At 38.7% G+C, this 22,153-nt stretch overlaps 2 protein-coding genes across 2 annotated transcripts; one reads left to right on the top strand and one right to left on the bottom strand.

The window, feature by feature from the left end:
* Nucleotides 1-7,900: 7,900 nt before the first annotated feature.
* LOC135715483 (cytochrome P450 6a8-like) lies at nt 7,901-9,541 on the top strand. Its single transcript, XM_065238748.1, has 2 exons — nt 7,901-9,033; nt 9,096-9,541. Exons 1-2 carry the CDS (start codon nt 7,938-7,940, stop codon nt 9,509-9,511), a joined length of 1,512 nt encoding a protein of 503 aa, XP_065094820.1. The 5' UTR covers nt 7,901-7,937; the 3' UTR covers nt 9,512-9,541.
* A 9,995-nt stretch (nt 9,542-19,536) lies between these two features.
* Nucleotides 19,537-21,094, bottom strand: LOC135715490 (probable cytochrome P450 6a13). Its single transcript, XM_065238755.1, has 2 exons — nt 20,028-21,094; nt 19,537-19,967 (listed from the first exon to the last, which is right to left on the bottom strand). The coding sequence occupies exons 1-2, from the start codon at nt 21,085-21,087 to the stop codon at nt 19,552-19,554; spliced, it is 1,476 nt and encodes a 491-aa protein (XP_065094827.1). The 5' UTR covers nt 21,088-21,094; the 3' UTR covers nt 19,537-19,551.
* Between the last annotated feature and the right edge of the window lie 1,059 nt (nt 21,095-22,153).

Here is a 22,153-nt window from a genome sequence, read left to right on the forward strand (position 1 = left end):
TAATACCACTCTGGATCTTAAAATCCAATATTTTTGATGTACTGCTCCCAACACGACGTTATTTCCTTGATGAAGGTATTTTTCATGATACATCCTCATGATTAATCTTGTAACATGATTTTTGTTAGACAAGATTACTGGTTGCCTTACTGATAATGGAACTATCTTGGTATTTTGTAATCGACTGCGTGATACCATGACTCCATATTCGTTCAGCATTGGAGTTAATTCTGATAACTTGCTGGATTTTGTCAAATGCCCATTTTTTGTTAAGTCCTCCATTTCCTCGGTAAAGTCGTCCCATTGTGCTTTTCGTATAATCGCTCGTTCGGCTGCTTTTCTATCGCCGTAGTTGATGTGTGCGTTGAAATTATTTTTATTTTTTATCCAGTCTGCGAACTTTTTTAGAATGCTTATGTGATGTACCAATTTGTTCCAATTCGAATAACGATGCTCTTGAATAAATTCAAACTCTGGATCATCATATCCATGAAACATAACTGAATTTTTAATCTCTTCCTCGGTATTTCTCATGAACCTGGATTGTGGCCAATTTTGTTCAGGTCTCTTCAAAAAGGTTGGTCCTGTCAGCCATTTGGATTCTCCTGATGTTTCCTTTGTTCCTTCATCCGCAGGGTTAGACTCTGATGGTACGTAACGCCATTGCTGTTTAAGAGTATTATCAATTATCTCTTGTGCTTTTATTACCTCCTTGGACTGCGGAAGAGTTTGAGGAATCTTTACACCAAAGTCCTCCAGTGAAAAGTATCTGTCCATGATTGTACACATTTCTTCTTGATGCTGGATTACGCATACATGATCTGCTTGGACTGACTCCGTCAAATGGTTTCCGAATAACAGCCATCCTAATTTAGTCTTTATAGCTATGGGCTTGTCTTCTCCTCCAGTCCTATTCTCGAAAGGAAGTATAAGATGACTGTGGTTCAATCCAATCAAAATATGTGGTTGAACACTACCATGACTTTTAATTGGTAGCCCTTGTAGATATTCAAATTTTTCGGCCAACAGATCAAATTCAACGGACTGCGACGGTAGATGTAAGCTTTTTACAGTCCTCACGTCTTTCAAGGAATACTTCTTCTGAGAATTTCCACTAATGCTTAATTGCACACGCATGCTTTCCTTCTCTTCTCTGGAGAAGTTTTGTGTCCACTTTAGTTTAAGTGGATCAGATCGTCCATTAATCCTTAACTCTTCAGCAATGCTTTCATCAAGCAGAGTTAAAGATGATCCTGGATCTAAGAACGCACAGGTGTCAACCTTGCGTTGCTCGTTCCATAACGTCACTGGAAGGATTTGATAGTAAATGTTATTATTTGGGCCTTGATGAACATTTGATGTCCCTTCTTGTGGATTTGATTTTATGGATTGTTCCTTTGATGATTGCTGACTTGATGTTCCTTCTTCTGGATTTGTATTCGAAGACTGTTTCTTTGATGCCTGTTTTTTCACACCCTTTTGATAACTATTTCGATGTAGTAAACTGTTATGACTAGCAATGCAACCATTCTCACCGCACTTTCTATTAGAAAAACATTTAGCTGCTGTATGGTTATCGCCTAGACATTTGAAACATAACTTGTGTTTCATTACGGTCTGATAGCGTGTTTCATTATTCATTGATTTAAATTGACTGCAATGAATTAACTTGTGACTGTCCTTACAGACCACACATGCATGTTTGTTCTCTTGATGCATGTTCACTCTATTTCTCATTTCATGTTTTTCTTGCTGATGGGATTGTACGTACAATAATCTCTGAGTTGTTGCGCGTGGCTTCAACCATAAACTCAAATCTTTGAGGGTGGGTGAGTTTTCATTTTTTATCAACAATTCCGCCCACTGCACTTGCATGTTATAAGGCAACTTGCGTACAGTGTCTTCGACCAACCGAGGATCATTCAGATATCCGACCTTATTTATGGCCTCTAGATTGCAGACCATGTTTTCTAAAGCATCAGAAATTTCTATTATTACATCTTTATGGTCTTTCCTGATTTTTAAGAACTCGTTTAGCAAATCCTTGTATATTTGCTCTGGTCGTCCGAAATTTTGTTCCAATCTTTCAATGATGCTTGGAACATTTGTTGGGTCTAGCATAAGAGGCTGAACGCTTCTTGCGGCACTCCCTACCAGTACTTGTTGTAATCGGTTGAGATTTTCTATATCAGTAAATTCTCCTTCGTTGGTAGTTTCGTCATAAATCTTTTTAAATTTCGGCCAGTTCTTCGCTGAACCGTTGAATTTTGGCAAGCTCATCAGTGCTGGACGTTTAAGAAATACCGTCCAGCTAGGATCTTCCGATTCTTCTTGTTTTCTCTTCTTTGCTTGTTGTTGCTCTTGATTCATATTCTGAATCGCTTTTATCACACCAGCCATTGCTTCGACTTGCATGCTGAGAACATCCTCTGGCTTTGGATTTTCAAGTTTAATTTCCGTAAGATTTTTAACTTGTTCTTGTAATTTTTTAATTTGCCCTTGTTGTATATGGAGTTGTTCTTTTTGTTTAAACTCATGTTCTTTAATCCATACACATTTGACACAAATCCAACTTTCTTCTTTTGTTGGTTCACGTGTGAGCTTTGCGCAACTAATGTGAAACCACCTTGTACACTCATCACATCCGACCATATTTTCTTTTTCATCGCTGTTTGTGCATAACTGGCAATGTCCGTTTTTGTTTTCAACGAAGAAGGTCGACATTTTGCTTTCTTTAAACTTCTTTAAATTCAACACTCACTTCGTTTTTCTTAACGATCTTTAACTGTTCACTTGATTTCTCGTGACTTTTTAGGTAACGATCTTAAATGTTGGCATTTACACCATTCACTTTTCGTGTGAGTTCTTCTGTTCCTCTCTGGAGCCACCAATGTTCGCGACGCGAAGACTTTGAAAAACTTTGTTCAGCACTTATTGAACAAATGAACGCGAAGGATAGACGTTCGCGGCGAACGGTTTTTTAATGGTGCGCTCAATCCGTCAGGATTGCTTAGACACAACTTTCAATTCTCAATTATATTAAAGTTCTTTTAAACTTATAGGATAGTTGCTCTACCAAAGTGAGAGCTTATTCCTATATCTGAATAATTAGAAACTTTAACAAACTGAAAAAAGTATCTTAGCATCAAGATCAACCTTCAATTCAACTCAAAGGCTAAGACCTCACTAAAACGTAGGCTTGTGCTTCTTCGACGAATGAATTGAAACGATACCTGATGAAAATACTTACGAAAGGGATTGTTCGGACTTCACAAATGGACCGATTGAGCCTTACCAACGAACTAACTTTATTTAACAATTCATTTTCCTTATATAGCTAATCTTAAACCTAAAAAGTTTAACAGGTAAAATCTAATGGGTGATCTAGTCCTTCGTATAATGTGTCGTAGGTAAATTCTCTGCTATCTTTTTCTATGGCACATTTCCATCTTCTGGGGTTTTTCCAACAATCTTTATTTACGACACATTTCCTTCTTCTAGGCAGGTAATCACTTCATTCTTTAAAAGTTACCAGGTAATGCGCATAGAGAAATATTTATTGCTTGCGCTTTTGTTGCCTGCGCCTAGCTGGTGATATGTTTATTATTTTTATTTCAAAGAGAGGTGAAAACAATAATCATTATTTTGAATAGAACTAATTAATTCGTCGCGTTCCCAACAATAGCAGTCGAGAAGGCTAACTGATCCTGTATGAAATACAGAGTGTACAGGGTCTGGGTAGAGAAATCCGCTGTGAGATGGTTTCCAGGAAACGCCGGGTAGATGGAAGTCACCCAGAACGATTATCTCGTCAATTAGTGTCGCACTCTCCATATGGTGAAAACGGACCGGCAATGGGTATCGATAAGTTCGCTGTCACGAACCCGGTCAGGTGCAATATACACCGCACATAGGTACAGTGTGCGATCGCTCAGTTCTACGGCCTCCCAAACTTGTTCCACACAGTTCCACAAGACGTTTTCAATAGCTCTCGCCTTTAACCCGGAACGAACTGCCACGAGAACACCACCTCCAGTAGATTTCCGACTGTTTTTCGGATTTCTGTCACAGCGGAAAACCTCGTATTCGGATCCGAACACCTGGATGGAAAGCGTTCGAGAATCGAGCTAAGTCTCGACAAAAACGATGACATCGTAGCACCGGTCCGATACAGCTAGGTGGTAGTCAAGAACATCAGAATTCATTCGGTGGTCGCACGAGGTAAGGCGTTTTCCCTGGAAGTCATGGAAACATCAGGTGGCGAATGGACATGAACAATCTCAAGTGGATACTCGCCGTAGTGAGTAGGTTGCTCTTCTATTATTATATGTGATTCAAAAGCATGCATACAAATTTACTTTCATTTATTTAAGATAATCATACAATTGTCGAATGTATAGTTGTTACTTCGGACATTTGAACTGCCTAACATTGGTGAATTGTGTTCATTTTCTAAAAGCAGGGCATGGAAAACCAATCTAAGCTTAGGTACTCTATTCTGAAATCTGTGAAAGGAAATCTAGTAGCATGTAGAACAAAACGTCCAACGTGACTCTCATGGATTATGTCATTGGAAAATAAATCGTCCAATTTAATAAGTCCCATGTACAACTTGACGAGTCAAAACGTCCTATGTTTTTTGTTTTCTATATTGCAGCACGAAATTCAAAGTAAAATTGTGGTTTTACCGTCTCTACTGATTTTTCAACGTTATTATTCAATGACTACAGTAATAGCATTAGCATTGCAAAATGTATTGTTTCTAAACAGTTAAAATAAAAATCTGTCGAACTCGAACATAGATTTTCTCAAAATGGCGGATATGTAACATTGGTCTACTAAAAAAGTGACGCGAGAATTGTTCGCTAGGTAATTCACCAAGTTTGTGCTGGATTTCAGCCATTTTGACTAACGCCTATTTTTTTCAAAATGGCGTATTTGATATTTTTCAATAAATCATAGCACGAAAACGACTAATCAAATCGATATGATATTTGAAACATGAAATTGTAGGAAACTGGATTGTTTTACAGAAAAAAAATCATAAATTTTCATCAAAATTGAGAAAAACTGTTAAAAACATCAATAACTAAAAATGAACAATTAGGGGAAATGTTGACTTTGGGAATACCTTTACCTATTATCGTCAGGAGGTAAACAAAGTCCTAGAGCACTCAAATTTGGCCAATAGTTGCTCTGAAACACAATGTATCCACATGCCATAATTGAGCTCTCAAGGACGTTGGTTATCCCCTGACGATAATAAAGGGTGATACGGTCAAAATTTGGTCAATATCAACTTGACGTATTTCTTTCAATTTTGCATTTAAAAAACCTGAACACCCCTCATTTTGAAGGTGTGTGTGTGTGTGTAGAATGTTGCTCCTATTTTGATTTTGGAATTCACTCTTCAGTTGTCAAAATGCCGTCCAAGCAAGAAGAACAGCGTATCAAAATTTTGCTCGCGCATCGCGAAAATCCGAGCTACTCGCACGCAAAGTTGGCAAAATCGCTAAAAGTTGCCAAATCAACCGTTACAAATGTAATTAAAGTGTTTGGGGAACGTTTGTCGACAGCCAGGAAGTCTGGATCGGGGAGAAATCGAAAACCGGAAGCCGCTGAGACGACAAAGAGAGTTGCCGGTAGTTTCAAGCGAAACCCTAACCTCTCTCTCCGAGATGCCGCAAATAAGCTGGGTGTATCGTCTACAACCGTGCATCGAGCCAAAAAACGAGCCGGACTATCGACTTACAAGAAGGTAGTGACTCCAAATCGCGATGATAAACAAAATACGACGGCCAAAGCGCGATCCCGGAGGCTGTACACGACGATGCTGACGAAGTTTGACTGCGTGGTAATGGACGACGAAACCTACGTCAAAGCCGACTACAAGCAGCTTCCGGGACAGGAGTTTTATACGGCAAAAGGAAGGGGAAAGGTAGCAGATGTTTTCAAGCACATGAAACTGTCAAAGTTCGCAAAGAAATATCTGGTTTGGCAAGCCATCTGTACCTGTGGCTTGAAAAACAGCATTTTCATAGCTTCCGGGACTGTCAACCAAGAAATTTACGTGAAAGAGTGTTTGAATAAACGTCTGCTGCCTTTCCTGAAGAAACACGGTTGTTCCGTACTGTTTTGGCCGGATTTGGCATCTTGCCATTACGGTAAAAAGGCCATGGAGTGGTACGCCGCCAACAACGTGCAGGTGGTTCCCAAGGACAAGAACCCTCCCAACACGCCAGAGCTCCGCCCAATTGAGAAATACTGGGCTATTGTCAAGCGGAACCTAAAGAAGACCAAAAAAACTGCTAAGGGCGAGCAGCAGTTCAAGGCAAACTGGCTTTCTGCGGCGAAGAAGGTGACAAGGTGGCTGTACAAAATCTGATGGCAGGGGTCAAGCGTAAGGCCCGGCAATTCGGATTTGGAAAAGCGGAAGCCTAACTGAATATTTTTCCTGAATTTTATACTAATTGAACTTGAAAAAGAAATTTAATTTGATTTTTTAAATAAACGATTTCACCGATTTACACGCGTTTTCCCTTGACCAAATTTTGACCGTATCACCCTTTAGGTTAAGGTATTGCCGAAGCCTACTTTTCCCCAATATGATTTTTAAACATGTTTGTTTGAAAGATGAAACATTTTAAATGAAAGTTTATCAAAAATGCTAATTTTTCTTAAATAGACACAGTGGACACTTTAAAATTGGCTAAAATCGTAGAACATAATCTATTAGTACAAATTTTGAACTTTTTTCGACAAACTTATGTATCGAAAAATATTAAATACATCATTTTAAAAAGCTAGATATGAATGGCCGAAATTGTCGAATTCCAGGACAATTGCCCCGAGCGAACAATTGTGTGAAGTTCAAACTTATCAATAACTTGTTTATTTTTTCGCTATTTCGACTGTAACTGCTCAATTGTATTTTTGTTTTTGAACATAATTCATCATGGATTCCTCCTTTTCACTTTATTAGAAACGGTGATAGTAGGCTTCATTATTGATTCCAATATACTGTATCGGGACTTGATATTGACACATAAAAAAATACCTTCAACGATGCGCTTTAGCAATCCCTTTTATCGAGAGAACTATTTTTAAATGGTTTATTTTAATCAAAATAACGGCGCCGGTGGTGTAATGGTAAGCGTGATTACCTCTCACCCCAGCAGGCCTGGGTTCAATCCCAGTCGGCGCCGCCGGGATGTTCGGAGGCATAACATCTCTGATCACGCCTTCCTTCGGATGGGAATTAAAGCCGTTGGTCCCCGGTTCATGAGTTGATGGGTCGATAGGTAGGGTCCAGGCGTGGGAGCTGCCTTCCTGGCACGTCGGTAGCATTGGTGCTCAGCACGGAAAACAAGATCCACGGAAAAAACAAACCAAAGGAGAAAAAATTATATCAAAATGCGTTTCATTGTTACCGCAATCGTCCACATATAGGGGAAACCGTTCTATTTTTGCGGTACGTTAAAAGCGTTAGGAGCCTCCATACACAACAATAGGCTTCTAACGCTTCTAACGTACCGTAATAATAGGACTATTTCCCCTAGGTATACTTATCCTTTATCGACGGTACTAACATTGTCTCTTCAACCTAGTTCCATAAATAGCTCAGTCACCGGCCTCTGATAGCATTAAAATTCGCATTTTAAGACGACTCGACTCGACGATGTGCCTAAGCCTTTAACGTCTATTTACCGTTCTCCTCAATCTCGTGCCGTTTGTTCATCACCAACGCAGCATCTTATCACTTATACGAGCGTCAAAACAAAACAACAACGCTTGGTCGTGCCCACGAACACCAGTTTTTTTTTTCTCAGTCCACTTACTGCCCACAAGGAATATCAGTTCGCGAAGAAATCGATTGAGTGCAAAAAGCAGTCAGTACACCAAGATCTGTCGACGCGTAACGACGAATAAATCTCGCCATGGCACTAGTTCAGCTGTTTTGGCTAGTTGCTCTTGCTTTGCTGGCCGGTTATCTTTGGATCAAAAAGAGATTCAATTTTTGGAAGGATTGCGGAGTGGAGTATATCGAACCGGAGTTCCCGTATGGGAATTTTAAGACGCTCGGAAAGGTGGAGCACATTGCGCCAATTACGCAGCGCCACTACGACTACTTCAAGCAGAAAGGCGTCCCATATGGAGGTGTGTTCATGTTGACTTCCCCGCTGCTGTATATTTTAGACACGAAACTGATCAAGACGCTGCTGGTAAAGGATTTCAACTCTTTCCCTAATCGGGGAGTGTATTTCAACGAGAAGGATGACCCTCTTTCGGCGCACATGTTCGCCATCGAAGGAAACAAATGGAAAACGCTAAGGAACAAGCTATCTCCGACGTTTACGAGCGGCAGAATCAAGATGACCTTCCCGTTGGTGGTGGGGGTGTGTCAGCAGTTTTGCGATCACTTGGAGGAGGTCGTGCAGCGAGGGAATGAGGTGGAAATGCATGATCTGCTGTCCAGGTATACGATTGATGTGATTGGAACGTGTGCTTTCGGGATCGATTGCAATAGCTTCCGAGATCCGGATAATGAATTCAGGAAGTATGGCAAGATTGCATTCGATAAGCTGCCTCACTCGCCGTTGGTGGTGTACCTAATGAAGGCTTTCCGAAGCTACGCAAATGCATTGGGAATGAAGCAACTTCATGAGGACGTTTCCTCGTTCTTCTTGAAGGTTACAAAGGATACGATTGAATATCGCGAAAAGAATAATGTTATTAGGAGTGACTTTATGGACTTGTTGTTGAAGTTGAAGAACACGGGTAGATTGGAAGAATCCGGTGAAGAAATCGGAAAGATTTCGTTCGAAGAGATTGCAGCTCAGGCGTTTATATTCTTCACTGCCGGTTACGACACTTCCTCCACCGCAATGACCTATACCCTGTACGAGCTGGCACTCAATCAGGAGGCCCAGGAAAAAGCTCGCAAGTGCGTGCTCGAGATCTTTGCTGCGAACAATGGCGCTCTTACGTACGAAGCCGCCGCCAATATGGGTTATCTCGATCAGTGTATTAACGGTGTGTATTAGAATCACGAAGTTCAACTCACTGTTTTATCGCGCATCATTTTTCATTTGCAGAAACGCTACGCAAACATCCTCCGGTGGCCATCTTGGAGCGGAACGCCGATAAGGACTACCGTCTGCCGGATAGCAATGTGGTTATCAAAAAAGGTCGCAAGATTATGATCCCCACCTTCGCGATTCATCATGATGCCGAGCATTTCCCCGATCCAGAGGCATACGACCCAGATCGGTTTTCACCGGAACAGGTGGTTAAACGGGATCCATATTGTTATTTGCCGTTCGGGGAGGGGCCCAGGATTTGCATCGGAATGCGATTCGGAACGATTCAGGCCCGCGTTGGGTTGGCCAGTCTGTTGAGGAGGTTCCGGTTTAGCGTGTGCGACAAAACGCAGATTCCGGTCAAGTATTCGAGGACGAACTTCATCCTTGGACCGGCCAACGGAGTGTGGTTGAAGGCAGAGATGTTGTGAAATAGGATTTTGATAATTGAAGCATGAAATGAGTAAGGTATGGGGTGGCTTCAAATTTGATTGCTTGTTAGTAATTGTAACCTTATTGTTTTAATTAAATAACAATGAAAACACAAGTAACATTCTCTTTTTATCAAAGTTTTAGAGGGGGCAATTCTATAATAATGTATGTATTGAGGGGGAAATCAACCATTTTGCCAAGGCTATTTTTCACACAGATGTTCTATAACATGCAAAAACACTACAGACAAATAACATAACAGTGTGCATTTCATGATTGATTTTAAGTTTCTAAAACGAACAACATTGAATTTATAGATCAACCTCTTCTAAACAATTTCTATCACGTTCAGTATGTTCATAATACAAACAAAAAGGGATCTTATGTTCGGCGTCTACTGACGGTTTACTATGCATTTTGACAATCCATGCAAATGACGCTCCTTTCCTATTTCATTTCATCAAGCACCTGGTTTAGAAAATATACTTAATGTTTCTTCAAGTTTTGGAGTCTAAATTTTAGCATTTTGGATTCGGGGGTCTCAAATATTACAAAAAGTAAGAGTTCAATATTTTTGAATTCGTCCTATGTTTATTAGTTTTCTCTTTCCCTTTGAAGCATCTCACAATTATCTCTGAATAACTGTCAAAATTTTGAAGACAATATTCTAAGAAATCTATTTACACTCCCGATCATAAGTTTAAGGACACCTCCAAAAAAACATGACAAATTTGTTATGTTCATACCTATGTCATGTTACGTCCAATTTTCGTTCTCTTTAGATCTTTTGAAAGGTATTGAATGGAACTTTCCTCGTAGGCAAATTGTTCAATATAATTTTCAAATTTTGTGTGCTTAAAGTTCACCCAAAGTTACAATATTTTTCAAAATTTACTCTGAAGAATCGTGACTGATTTTCTCAGAATTGGGTTGACCATGGGCCAAATTTGCGTGACATAATTAATGGACCCCCTAATGCTACACCATTCATAACATTCAAATAAGCTTTGGGGATCGAAAATTGAACAAAACATATTTGTATGGTTTTTTGGGGGTGTCCTTGAACTTATGATCGGTAGTGTATATATAAATAAATTTCTGTATGTCTGTCTGTCGATCTGTCTGACCCTTATAGACTCGGAAACTACTGAACCGATCAGCGTGAAAATTTGTATGCAGGGGTTTTTGGGGCAGGGAAAGATTCTTATGATGGTTTGAGACCCCAACCCCCCTCTTTAAGGGTCGGGGGCTCCCATACAAATGAAACAGAAATTTCTGCATAACTCGAGAATTAATCAAGCAAATGGAACCAAATTTGGCATGTGGAGGTCATAGGGGGTAGCCCCTTAGATAAGAGGGGGGCTACATACAATAAAGGATGCTTTTTTTAATTGGCGCATAAACACAAGCTAATATTGAATCCCGAGCAAGGCCGGGCACACTCAGCTAGTATTATATAAAATACTTCAGTGATTTAGGATTTCTCTCAGGAAAACTCTTGAAATTCTTTCAATAGTGCTCTCGGAATCATTAATAATCGTTGCAAGAATTCGCTTAAATTTGGCTAGACGATTCTTTATAATATTCACAACGCAGCAAAAAATTAATTTGATATCACATGAAAGTGGATGCACTACATTCGTGTCAAAAATATGGTGTAATATTACTTGCCAAAAAGGACAAAATGATCATTAATACATTGCATGAACTGACAACGCTGCTTTTACTGCATTTGTTTATTGATTTGGCTATAAAAATTACCTGAGATTTTCGACATCATTAAAGTGCAGCCTCTTGAATGTAATATTAAAATTATTTTGTTGTTGTTGTGTAGGAGTACTGGCGAGCAAGGGAAGGGCAGTTTAAGGTTTAAATTCAACTACGCCAGGAACTTTCATCCGACTTCAACAGATTTTTTGTTGACAAATTTCTCCGATTTCTGCTGACTTTTTGCAGGAGTTTCTTCTAAGTACTTGGAAGTTTTTTTGTGATTTCCATCGGATGTTTTTTTTTTACTATCTCCGGAAGATTCTTCCAACTTATCCTGGTAGTTAATTTCTATGTTCCCCTAAAAGAATCTTATGGCCACTCCTGGAAATTAATTCTAGTGTTCTTGGAATGTTTACCTGAACCTACTTTCATCTTTCCGTATAGGCAGTTTTTTAGGATGTTTTTTTTTACGACTTCCACCAGAAGAGTCCTGCAACTTCTCCTGGAAGTAAGTGTCCGGTTTTTCTAGACTTTATCTGGAATTTTCTGCTGACTGACATAAGCCAATTCTAAAGATTTATCTTGAAAGCTCATTTCGACCCCACCAGAGGTCCTGCTAACATTCCACGGAAATGTCTGCTGACTTCTTCTGAAAGTTTCTCTAAACTTTTTCTGAAAGTTTCTTCCGACTTGCCCCGGAAATTTCTGCCGTCTTGGATGTCCCGAGACTGTCAGCTTCCTCTGGTAGTTTCTTCTAACTTTATCCGGATCATTTTTCTGACTGCCCTTTAATGATCTTACCAACTTCTCCAAAAAGGTTCCATCAGCATCCATTCGAAGCTTCTTTTATTTTGTTGATAGTTCTTCGCCAAGTTTATTTCCCGGGAATGATAAATCTATATAGAACTGGAATTAGGGCGTAACAGCCTTTGTAAACAATAATTTCTCGAAATTCAAGGCACGCCTACTCAAACCAACACATCCATTCGGTACACAGCAAAAAAAAATGATATCACATCAAAGTGGATGCACTTCAATCATGTCAAAAGTATGGTTTAATATTAATTGCCGAAAAGGACAAAATTACCATTAATACAATGCATAAACTGACATTACGCTGCTTTTACTGCATTTGTTTATTGTAGTGGCCATAAAAATTACATGAGATTTTCGACATGATTGAAGTGCATCCTCTTGGATGTAATATTAAAATTTATTTTTTGCTGTGTAGGAGAAGTCTTCCTCTACTAGATGGTGATGTCGATTTGCCAGGGAGAGCCATGACTTCCGAGAAATCATCGAGAGGAGTCATTGTGTACAAAAGCTGTTTCGCCCTAAATCCAGCTCTGTCTAGATATGTAGAATTTTCCCGGAAAAATTTATATTTAGCATACTTTTTTTAACTGCTTCCTCTCTAAATTGAAATAGCTTCTATAAAATTTGGTGAAATTAGTGAAAATTTATTCCCAGAATTTCACTCGTACTTCAATACAAGGTTGCAAATACTCATTTCAGCTAAACTATTTTTTTTTTCAGAATAATAAAACCAAAAGATGGTATGATGACATGTTTTACTTGTAGAAGAGGTTACGTAGTATGCGTTTGAAACATAAAAACTGTAAATTTTGCTTTCTATGAATCTCAATCAGCGATAATCTGATCGCTGAGTGAGTGAGTGAGTTTGTGAAAAATCGTTGATTGTGACTCTCATGAAGTAAAATAAACAGGTTAAATATGTCAAACACATTCTTTGCAACCTCTTCTTGTATCTTACCTATTCAAAATATGATCATAGCATCTAATTATTTCATAATTAAAAAAAAAAACATTGTTTTAGCTGAAATGAGTATTTGCAACGTTGCTTCAATAAACTAGACATAAACCATGGCTGCATCACATATCATAGAAAACCTTTTCGTCAGAATCCCCTTGTAAATTTCTTAGGAACTCTCTTCAGCATTCTTTCAGCATTCTTCCTCAGGTTACTTGAGATTCTCCTCAAAACTTCCTAGGAAAGCCCTCCGAGCTTCATTTACATTCTCCTCAAAATTTCCTACGAATGCTCCCAACAGTTTTTTGATATTCTCTTTAGAATTCCATTAGATTGTTTTTCATGATTCCTTTAAGCTATCCTCAGATTAAGGCTTCTATTGATTTACAAACATCAGTATGAGTCGCATATGTTTTAAGAAGTCCTTTCGGATTTGCCTCATAATTCCTTTAAATGCTTTCTCAACATTCTGTTGGTAGATTCCATAAAATTAGGCAATCAAAACTATCTTGAAATTCCTATGAAGACACCCAGTATTGCCTAGTATAATTACCCAACACATGCCGAAGGTAACTTCACAAGTATCAATTTTGGTTTTATCATGGTTTTGAAGAGGTTTTTAAGGCTTAGGATGGACCAGTGCTGTCATGGTAAATTGTGAGCTGCTAACTGACTGATTTTTCACCTCAAATCCTACCGCCCATAATTGTTATAAAAGTATTTATAACTACATGCACACATAATTCATTTCTCTCTTACTGACACTGCACAATGGTTGCAAAGCCGTATTTAGGAAGACAAACATATTTGCGCCCAAACCATCACTTTTAGGTATATGGTACCTTTGGAAAAGTTTCTTCATAATATTTGGCCAATCTTTTCATATTAGTGGAATTAGAGTGGTTAATGAAATTGGTGAATTTAAAATTCAAACTTTTTTATTATTTGAGATAGACCAACTTAGGTTAAAAGTTGTAGAAACATCAATTCGAAACAACTTTGCTCAAGACACCAATTTTTTATATCCTATGGTTCATGACTTATGATTAATTTAAACAAGCAGGTTAGGGTGGCTCCTAAAAACTCAGTTTTCGTTGAATATCGATCCATAAGTTCATTTCTCGTAAAAACGTTATTGCAGACACTTTCAAAATTTTTGTCGATGCATATTTTTGCTATAATTTTTTATTAGAAATTTAAAGGTGATTTTCTTCGAATAATGAGCTTTTTTCAATTGTTAATCAATGTCTCTAAATGGAGCAAACAAATTTTCTATCTTTTAATTCCATTTAATAGATTGCTTTTGTATTAGTTTTCAGTGTAAAGACTGCGAGAGCAGCTTAAAACACTAAATTTATTTTAAATAAAAATCATGTTTTTCAAAGCCATAAGCCATAACTTTTCAAATAATAGAAATAACAACTTAGTTGATTGAGCAAAAATATGCACAATAAATAGTTCTAAAATTGAATGGAGTATTTTTTCACGAAAAATGAACGTATATAAAAAAAAAATCTTTAAAAGCCGATTTTATAGTGGCCACCAGGTTGTTTAAACAAAAATCATAACTCATGAACCATAAGAGATAGAAATATGGTGTCTTGAGCAAAAACATGCGTCGTTTAAAGTTTTAAAAGTTTCTAGAACAAGGTCGATTTTTTGTGTTTGTGATATTAGCTGATCGAACAAATGGGTTAATGGAAAATAAAAACTTTTTTATTATTTGGAATGGACAAATTAAGTGCCATAAAAAGTTATAGAACAATCAATTTGAAGCAATTTGGCTGAAGACATAAAATTTCTATCTCTTACGGTTCATGACTTATGATTAATTTAAACAAGCAGGTTAGGGTGGCCCCTATATTTTTTTTTGAATATCTTTTCATACGATCATTTCTCGTAAACACTTTGTTGTAGATACTTTTAGAACTTTTAATGACGCATATTTTTGCTGAAAAAGTCGTTAGGAAAAATTAACAATAAAAATTTTACAAGGAAAGGCTACCATTAAGATCCCTTAATTTTATTTGAAGTTCTTGGAGCTGTCTTGAAGTTTACGTAGATCTCCAAACTGCAAACTTCCCTAAACTTTTCAGTGTTTCTTAAAACTCCCTCACTTTTTTATGTCCATGTAAATATCTAGATATTCCTTGATTTAGTTGGAAGCGCTTGCAATTTTTCTGTAGTTTTTGAAAGGTTGATGCTCACGGAACGTGCTTGAAAATCACGAAACTACCCTAAACATCACTAAACCTCCCTGAAGTATCCTCAATTTTACTAATCTACATGATCTTTTCTGAGCTTCTCGTCATTTTTCTTGAATTATCGAAGCATTCGGCACACTAAGATTTTATTTTCGTTTTCAAAATCAGAACAGCTGAACGTTCGGTAAAACTTTGAAATTCATTAAATTAAATTAAATTTGAAAAAAAAATCTAAATGGCACCGGTGGTGTAGTGGTAAGCGTGATTACCTCTCACCCCAGCAGGCCTGGGTTCAATCCCAGTCGGCGCCGCCGGGATGTTCTGAGGCATAACATCTCTGATCATGCCTTCCTTCGGATGGGAAGTAAAGCCGTTGGTCCTCGGTTCATGAGTTTATGGGTGGATAGGTAGGGTCCAGGTGTGGGAGCTGCCTTCCTGGCACGTCCGTAGCATTGGTGCTCAGCACGGAAAACAAGATCGACGGAAAAAAACAAACCAAAGGAAAAAAAAAATTGAAAATAATTTCAAAACATGTCAAACCTTGTGTAAATGATCTAATCTTGTCATTTTAGTGGAGCTTTAGTTTCAAAGTAGCTGAAAAGCAATTGAATTGAATTGCATACATTTTAGCAAACAGTTCATGAAGTAGTCAAAAAAAAACATATTTGCTTTGAGGCTCTCTGATTTACTCTGATTTTTTCGATTTCTCCAAAACTTTTGGAGCTGTACTTCTTTAGAGTTATCTGAACTTCTGTTTTCACAGAATATTTTTAAAAGTTTTCTGAACTTCTGAACTTCCTGAAAAGCTAATAGAAGATTAATAGAACTGCAATGATCTTACTTGAAGTACCCGCAACACTTGAAACTAGCGGCGCTAATCGTGTAGTGGTAAGCGTGATTGCCTGTCACTCCAAAGGGCCTGGGTACAATCCCAGCTGGTACCGGCAGGATTTTCTGAGACATAAAATCTCTGAGAACACCGTGATGTAAAACCGTTGGTTTTCAGTCCATGAGTTGATGGGTCGATTTGTAGAGTCCAGGTGTGAGAGCTGGCTCCTTGACATCAGTAGCATTGGTACTCAGTACGGAAAACAAGATCGAAGGAAAACAAGCCAAGACAAAAAAAACACTTGAAACTACCATGAAGTTGACGAAACATAACTTAAAATGATTCTGTATCATTCTGACGGTCATTGAATTCCTGGGGAGTTTTTGAAATTTCTCCAAAGTTTTCGGCATTTTTCTAAACTCAACTGGAGTTATCTGAACTTCTGTGGAGTTTCAGAAGTTATAAAAATAAATAACTGGAGTTCCATGGATTTTCCTAAAGATCCCAGAGCTTTAATTAGTTTCCCGTTATTTTTCTGAAATCAAAACGATTTAATAAATGTAATTTTACGATTTTCTGTGGAGTTCTCGGTTTTTTCAAATTTTAGGAAAAAACTTTTTATTTATCAACATTAATTCTGTAGGCTTCAAACTACTCCGAAAGTCTAGAAATTCCTGGTGTTCTCAAAGCTTCCCTGAAGTTATTGGGACTGCTCTAAAGTTCTCTTTACTTTTCTAATGTTCTCTAGGCTGAATATATTCTTTAAAAGTTTCCTGACAATAATTGAACTAGCTTAAAGTTATTTGATCTACGCTGCAGTTACCGAAATATTCCTGAAGTTTGAGAAACACGTGGAACATTTTTTTGAAATCTCTAAATTTTCGTAAATTTCCACATAAACAAAAGCTGAGTAAGCCTGATTTTAGCTGCACATTCCTATTGCAACTAAAATTGTTTGCTGGGTTCCAAGAACATCCCTGGAGATAACTTCACATTTCCTGAAATTATAGGAACATTTCCAGATTTTTTGAAAATTCCCATAAACTGCTTGATAGTTTATGCAATTTTCCTGAAATTAATGGAAGGTCTCTGAAGTTCCTTGATCTTGCTTAAAGTTCTCGGAACTTTCCTGAGGAAAGAGAATCTGCCTTAAATCTCTAAACTTCTTTGGAGCTCATGGAATTTCTCTGAAGATCTCGGAAATTGTGGAAGGTTATTTTTTTCTAATATTAATGAGCCAGTTTTAGCCTGCCTTGATGTCCTTTGATTTTCCCATAAAATGTTCTTGAATTTTTCCGGTGGCTATGAACCTTCCCTTGAATTCCGATATTTTCCAGCAACTCTCTGAACTTTTTTTTAAAGTTTCCGGATATTCCTGAGTTGCTCAGAACTACTTTGAAACTTCCGTAATGTCATTGATGTTAATTGAACTTGGCAAAGGTTTTCTGATCTCTCTGCTATTCTTGGATCTTTTCTGAAGGTCTTTTAATTCTCCTCAAGTGCTTATTTGAAGCATTGAGATGAGTGTAAAGTGCCGAAAAAATGTTTAAACATCCTTGAAGTTCGCCGGACTTTCATGAAGTTTCTGCAATATTTCTAAAGTTTTCAGAGATTCTCTGTAGTTTTCTGAACATCCCTGAAATTTCTGGAATGTTTTATGGGTTATCAATCTTTTCAATCAACCAATCAACATATCCCTCAACTATAGGATATAAAACTATAATTATAGGATACCAGGGTTACGTATTTTGATGGGTATAGAATAAGGGTTCTACTTCCACTTTCATTTTAAAATTTGGCCGGCCCAATTCTTAGAAAATCAGACTTGAACATTCAGTTTCAATTTTGGTAAATGCTGCAACTTTAGGAGTTTTAGTGCACTTCAATTGTAAAATATGTTAAACCAGTTACTTACGAACTAAACTTCAGTCAATACCATTCAAATGACGTATGAAGATCGAAAGTAAGGAGTGGCTGAGATATGAGCAAAAAAATTACATGTTTTTTAAAGGGTGACCCCAAACTTATACTTGAGAGATAACTAGCTCCGAATAAACTGAAAATTCATCAAAGCTCTGTAAAAGAGTTGAAAACCTTTAACCAGGGTACCAGGTAACTTGTGTATAGAATTAGTTTGATTCCAAATGCTTGGAGTTTCAAGATATTTTATTTTTTTCAACTAAGGTTGCACTTTTGCCCCTTATTTTAAAATTTTGTGTTGCATTATTTATCTAATGATTGAGTTCATTCAATCATTGATATTTCAGAAATCGTTTTCAATTTCATCCCTGGATTATAAGCATCAAACAATTACATATATGTCCCGTAACGTGGGTGGATCACCTTTTCGTGGTACGTAACGGGATGTAAGATCTACCTCCGATTCCTAGTCCTGACTACTTCCAACTAGGGGAAATGGATTTTTAAGTAATCAAAGGAACACATCTTAGTCCTTGTTACTTTTTATGCCTTGTTGATAGTGACAAGATTCGGCCTTGTCCACCGAGGATGATTTTGAAACAAGTAAAAATGAGTTAGTTAGTCTTCATCTATGTGATTCCTAATCTTATATTCGTTGTTCCCTAGGTTTAAGTGGCTAAGACTAGGGTTCAGATGCATGGTCATTATCGGATCATTCCTTAAAGTTGTTGCTAAGGAATCCAATTTTGACTCCAAAGGCGCAGCGTGCTCTTACTCTTCGAAGGATTTAAATAGCAGGATCTTTCAATTAGAATGAGAGACGAACCAGCCCAAGGCTGAAAGTCTCTTTAAGAAAGAAAGAAAAAGAAAAAAAAAATCAATTAGAATCGAATCGATGAGTGTTCACTCGGCTGTCGACAAAACCAAGCCACTCTTGATGTGTGCCACGCGATCGTCTGTTTTGTCGGCAGCAACCATTGTGTGGTCCTCCTCATTGTTCTTCATCGGCAGTTCTTTCGGTCGATGCGTCGTCGACTTTGGAAAGCAACCGTCTCGTGATGAGTGTGAGAGTGCTGACCACGTTTTGTGTTCATTGCTGCAATGGAAGCGCTCTTACCCTCGTTGGCGCTACTGCCATACAATGTAACCACTGGAAGCGGCTCCAGTTCTGATGGAGGAGGCTTTTTGGATAGCGTAAGATAAAGTGTTTATTGTGTTGTACCTTTTGACTATAGTTTTAAGATGTATTGTATAGTGACCAAGAATCCTTGGCTCTGTAAAGTTAATCGTTTGAGCCTTATCAAATAAATTAATAAACAACAATTAGAATCGATTCCTTGCGATGAAGGGATGAATGACAACTGTATCAAAACCAAATACTTCATCATTTCTCAATAGTGATGGAGTAATACCACATGCACTAAACTAAGGACACGGGATATACTACAAAAGATCGAATTTCTGGTCGCAGTGGTGTTTATAACGCTTAAATTTATTCCAGTACATTCCATACATTATTTTGCAAATCAATCTAGAACCAATTTTTCCTGTATCACTAGGAATTGCTTTCCCATTCGGTTCCATTATAACTAGATGCCATCTGCCCTACAACGGTTCCACGTTCAGCCACAATCCACCTTCGGAGTTGGAAACGATAGTAGTTGGCACCGTCTTCAGCGGTAGCTCCATCTTCGGTGACAAACTGAAGCGGAAATGTTTGAGCAAGTACGCCAAACCAATGCAAGCCTGCATCATTCCAAACCGCAACCCGATGCAGATTCGTGGCCCTTCGCCAAATGGAATAAATGCCATCGGATGTCGCTTGGCAACTTCTTCCGGGCTAAAACGTTCCGGGTCGAACTTATCCGGATCCGGATAGTAGCGTGGATCATTGTGAATTGCATGAACGGAAATTATGAGCCCGTGACCTTTCTCCAGAGTGACGTTCATGTCCGGAACGTAATAATTCTCGGTGACCTGCCGGATGATGGTCATGAACGGTGGGTACTTGCGAAGCGATTCTGTAATCAGAAAAATTCAATCAGTGTTATATTTCCAGCCTGGATACCAACTAGACATACCATTTATACAATTTTCAATATATTTCATCTCATGCACAGCTTCATAGGTCATCGAGTCATGTTGGGCCAAAATTTCCTCAACGTTTCTCCTAGCTTTGTCTTGCAGGCCTGGATTATGAGCCAGTTCGTACAGGCAGTAGGACAATGTGCTAGATGACGTCTCGAAACCGGCTAGGAAAAAGACGAATGCTTGGGCTGCAATTTCATTAAACGTCAATTCGTTTTGCTCAGATGGTCCTAACTTCAACTGCATCAGCAAATTCATGAAATCATTTCTCTGAACATTGTGCTTTTCCCGATACTCGATGGTATGACGAACCGCATTCATGAAGAATTCCGAAACATCTACATCGATAGTCCGAACTCTTAACATCCCAGCAAGAGCCCTAAAAGACGAACTGAACATTCGTCGTAGAAACTGCGATCTGGTCGGTATCACTGCCTTTCTTCCCATCACTCGAAACTCCGCTTCAGGATCCTTCAAACTGTTACAATCCAAACCAAAAGCACAATTTCCAATCACATCTGTCGTGTACCGTGCCAGGAAGTCTTTCATTTCAACCTCCCTCCCGTTCAGCGCGGCAGTCGTTAAACACTTGACAAACTCGTCGGCCACGGCCGTTATCGTGGGGAACATCATCTTCATCTTTCCGGTGGTGAACGTTGGCGTCAGTTTCGCCCGCAGATTCTTCCACCGGGTACCTTCCAGTGAAACCAAATGGGAATTGATCGGTTCTACCTCGTCGTTGTAGTACAATCCTCGATCGTGGAAGTACTGGAAATCCTTCACCATCACATTCCTAACAAAGTCCAAATCCAAAACCAGTGCCATGGGGCGTAGAAAGAAGAACATTCCGCAGAACTTTTTGCCGGAGGCTTTAAGTTGCTCGTAAACATCCTGATTTATGAGACCAACGTGCTTTCTGCCGAGCTGTCCCAGATTTCCCAGCGGGAAAGAGGGCTCAACGCAAGGAACTCCACGTAGCTTCCAGTAGGAATACCTTCGTTTGACCCAACAGTAGGCCAACGCGATCACCGTGAGCAAGTAGAGGATAATCATCGCTTAATCAATTTGCACTGCCAGAGCGCAACGGTACGACTGAGCTGCAGTCGAGTGCATCTTGGAGACCAGGGCAGTTGGTAGGGGAGGACGGGGTAAGACCGCCACCCCAGCAATAAAAGTCGTAGCTCAACATGAGCAGGAGATGTCCTCCGCCTCGTTGAAATTGATTGACTGCGATCACAGCGGTAATTGTTGTAACTCGATGCTGCAACCAAGAAAAAATCGTTGGTCTTAGCACGCATATACCACCCACGTTTTGGTAGTACACAGGTATGAGGCTTCGGTGCATGAATATCAGGTAGTAGAGTGAAATCAGGCGTAGGCCTGAACCTGTTACCGGGAATTGCGAGCTGCTTTCTGTGCTTATAAGCAGAGGTTGGCGATTGATCGCTGCATGCACTGTTTCATAATTAGGTGGTTGAATTTGAACTGGCGATGACGTAAGCACAAAGCGGTCGGTGAGAGTATTAGCGATTTCAGAAATTACCTCTGTGATTCTGAGTCTGGAACAGCAGTCGGTGTCTCGGTTCCTGCAGCGGTATCGATCGTTGTTAACGCTGGTTTAAAATAAAAGCTGCTTTTCATCAAAACGTATTGCACATGGTCATGTTTCAGTAAACAAAGGAGCTTACTTCAAGTCCGGTAAGCACAGGCCTGATGATGCTAAAAAACGATACAAACCCATAATGCATTACATCAAATCACATGAGAATCTAAAAACATGATTAATAGACAGATAAATCAATAGAAATGCAACCTTATGAATGCAAAAAGTTTCATCAAACGCAAGAAATCATCGTTTTTACATTTGAAAATCCTTAAATTTGTTACTTTCAAAATTAGATCGTGAAAAGCCCCACCGAACGAGATGTTTCTGTTTATCTATTGTTGTGACGATTCGTATGTTTGGGAGCTACAAACCATTTCACAATTATAAAGTCTTTTCTGTACTGAATATTCGCAAGAAGCTTGAGAATTTCATATAGAACTGGCTGTGGTGCGTCTTACCCCGTCCAACGTTCTTGCCCTACATGTTATCTCGAAGAAAAGAAATCAACCCATG

Source organism: Ochlerotatus camptorhynchus, unplaced genomic scaffold (genome assembly GCF_037179485.1).
Source record: "Ochlerotatus camptorhynchus isolate MF236.1 unplaced genomic scaffold, CSIRO-AGI_Acam_v1.1 ptg000933l, whole genome shotgun sequence".
Lineage (NCBI taxonomy): Eukaryota > Metazoa > Arthropoda > Insecta > Diptera > Culicidae > Ochlerotatus > Ochlerotatus camptorhynchus.

Coding starts and splice junctions, on each gene's coding strand:
- LOC135715483 (XM_065238748.1), top strand. CDS start 7,938: ATGGCACTAGTTCAGCTGTTTTGGCTAGTTGCTCTTGCTTTGCTGGCC. Junction 9,034..9,095: donor TCTCGATCAGTGTATTAACG/GTGTGTATTAGA, acceptor TTTCATTTGCAG/AAACGCTACGCAAACATCCT.
- LOC135715490 (XM_065238755.1), bottom strand. CDS start 21,087: ATGATTATCCTCTACTTGCTCACGGTGATCGCGTTGGCCTACTGTTGG. Junction 19,968..20,027: donor TATTGAAAATTGTATAAATG/GTATGTCTAGTT, acceptor TTCTGATTACAG/AATCGCTTCGCAAGTACCCA.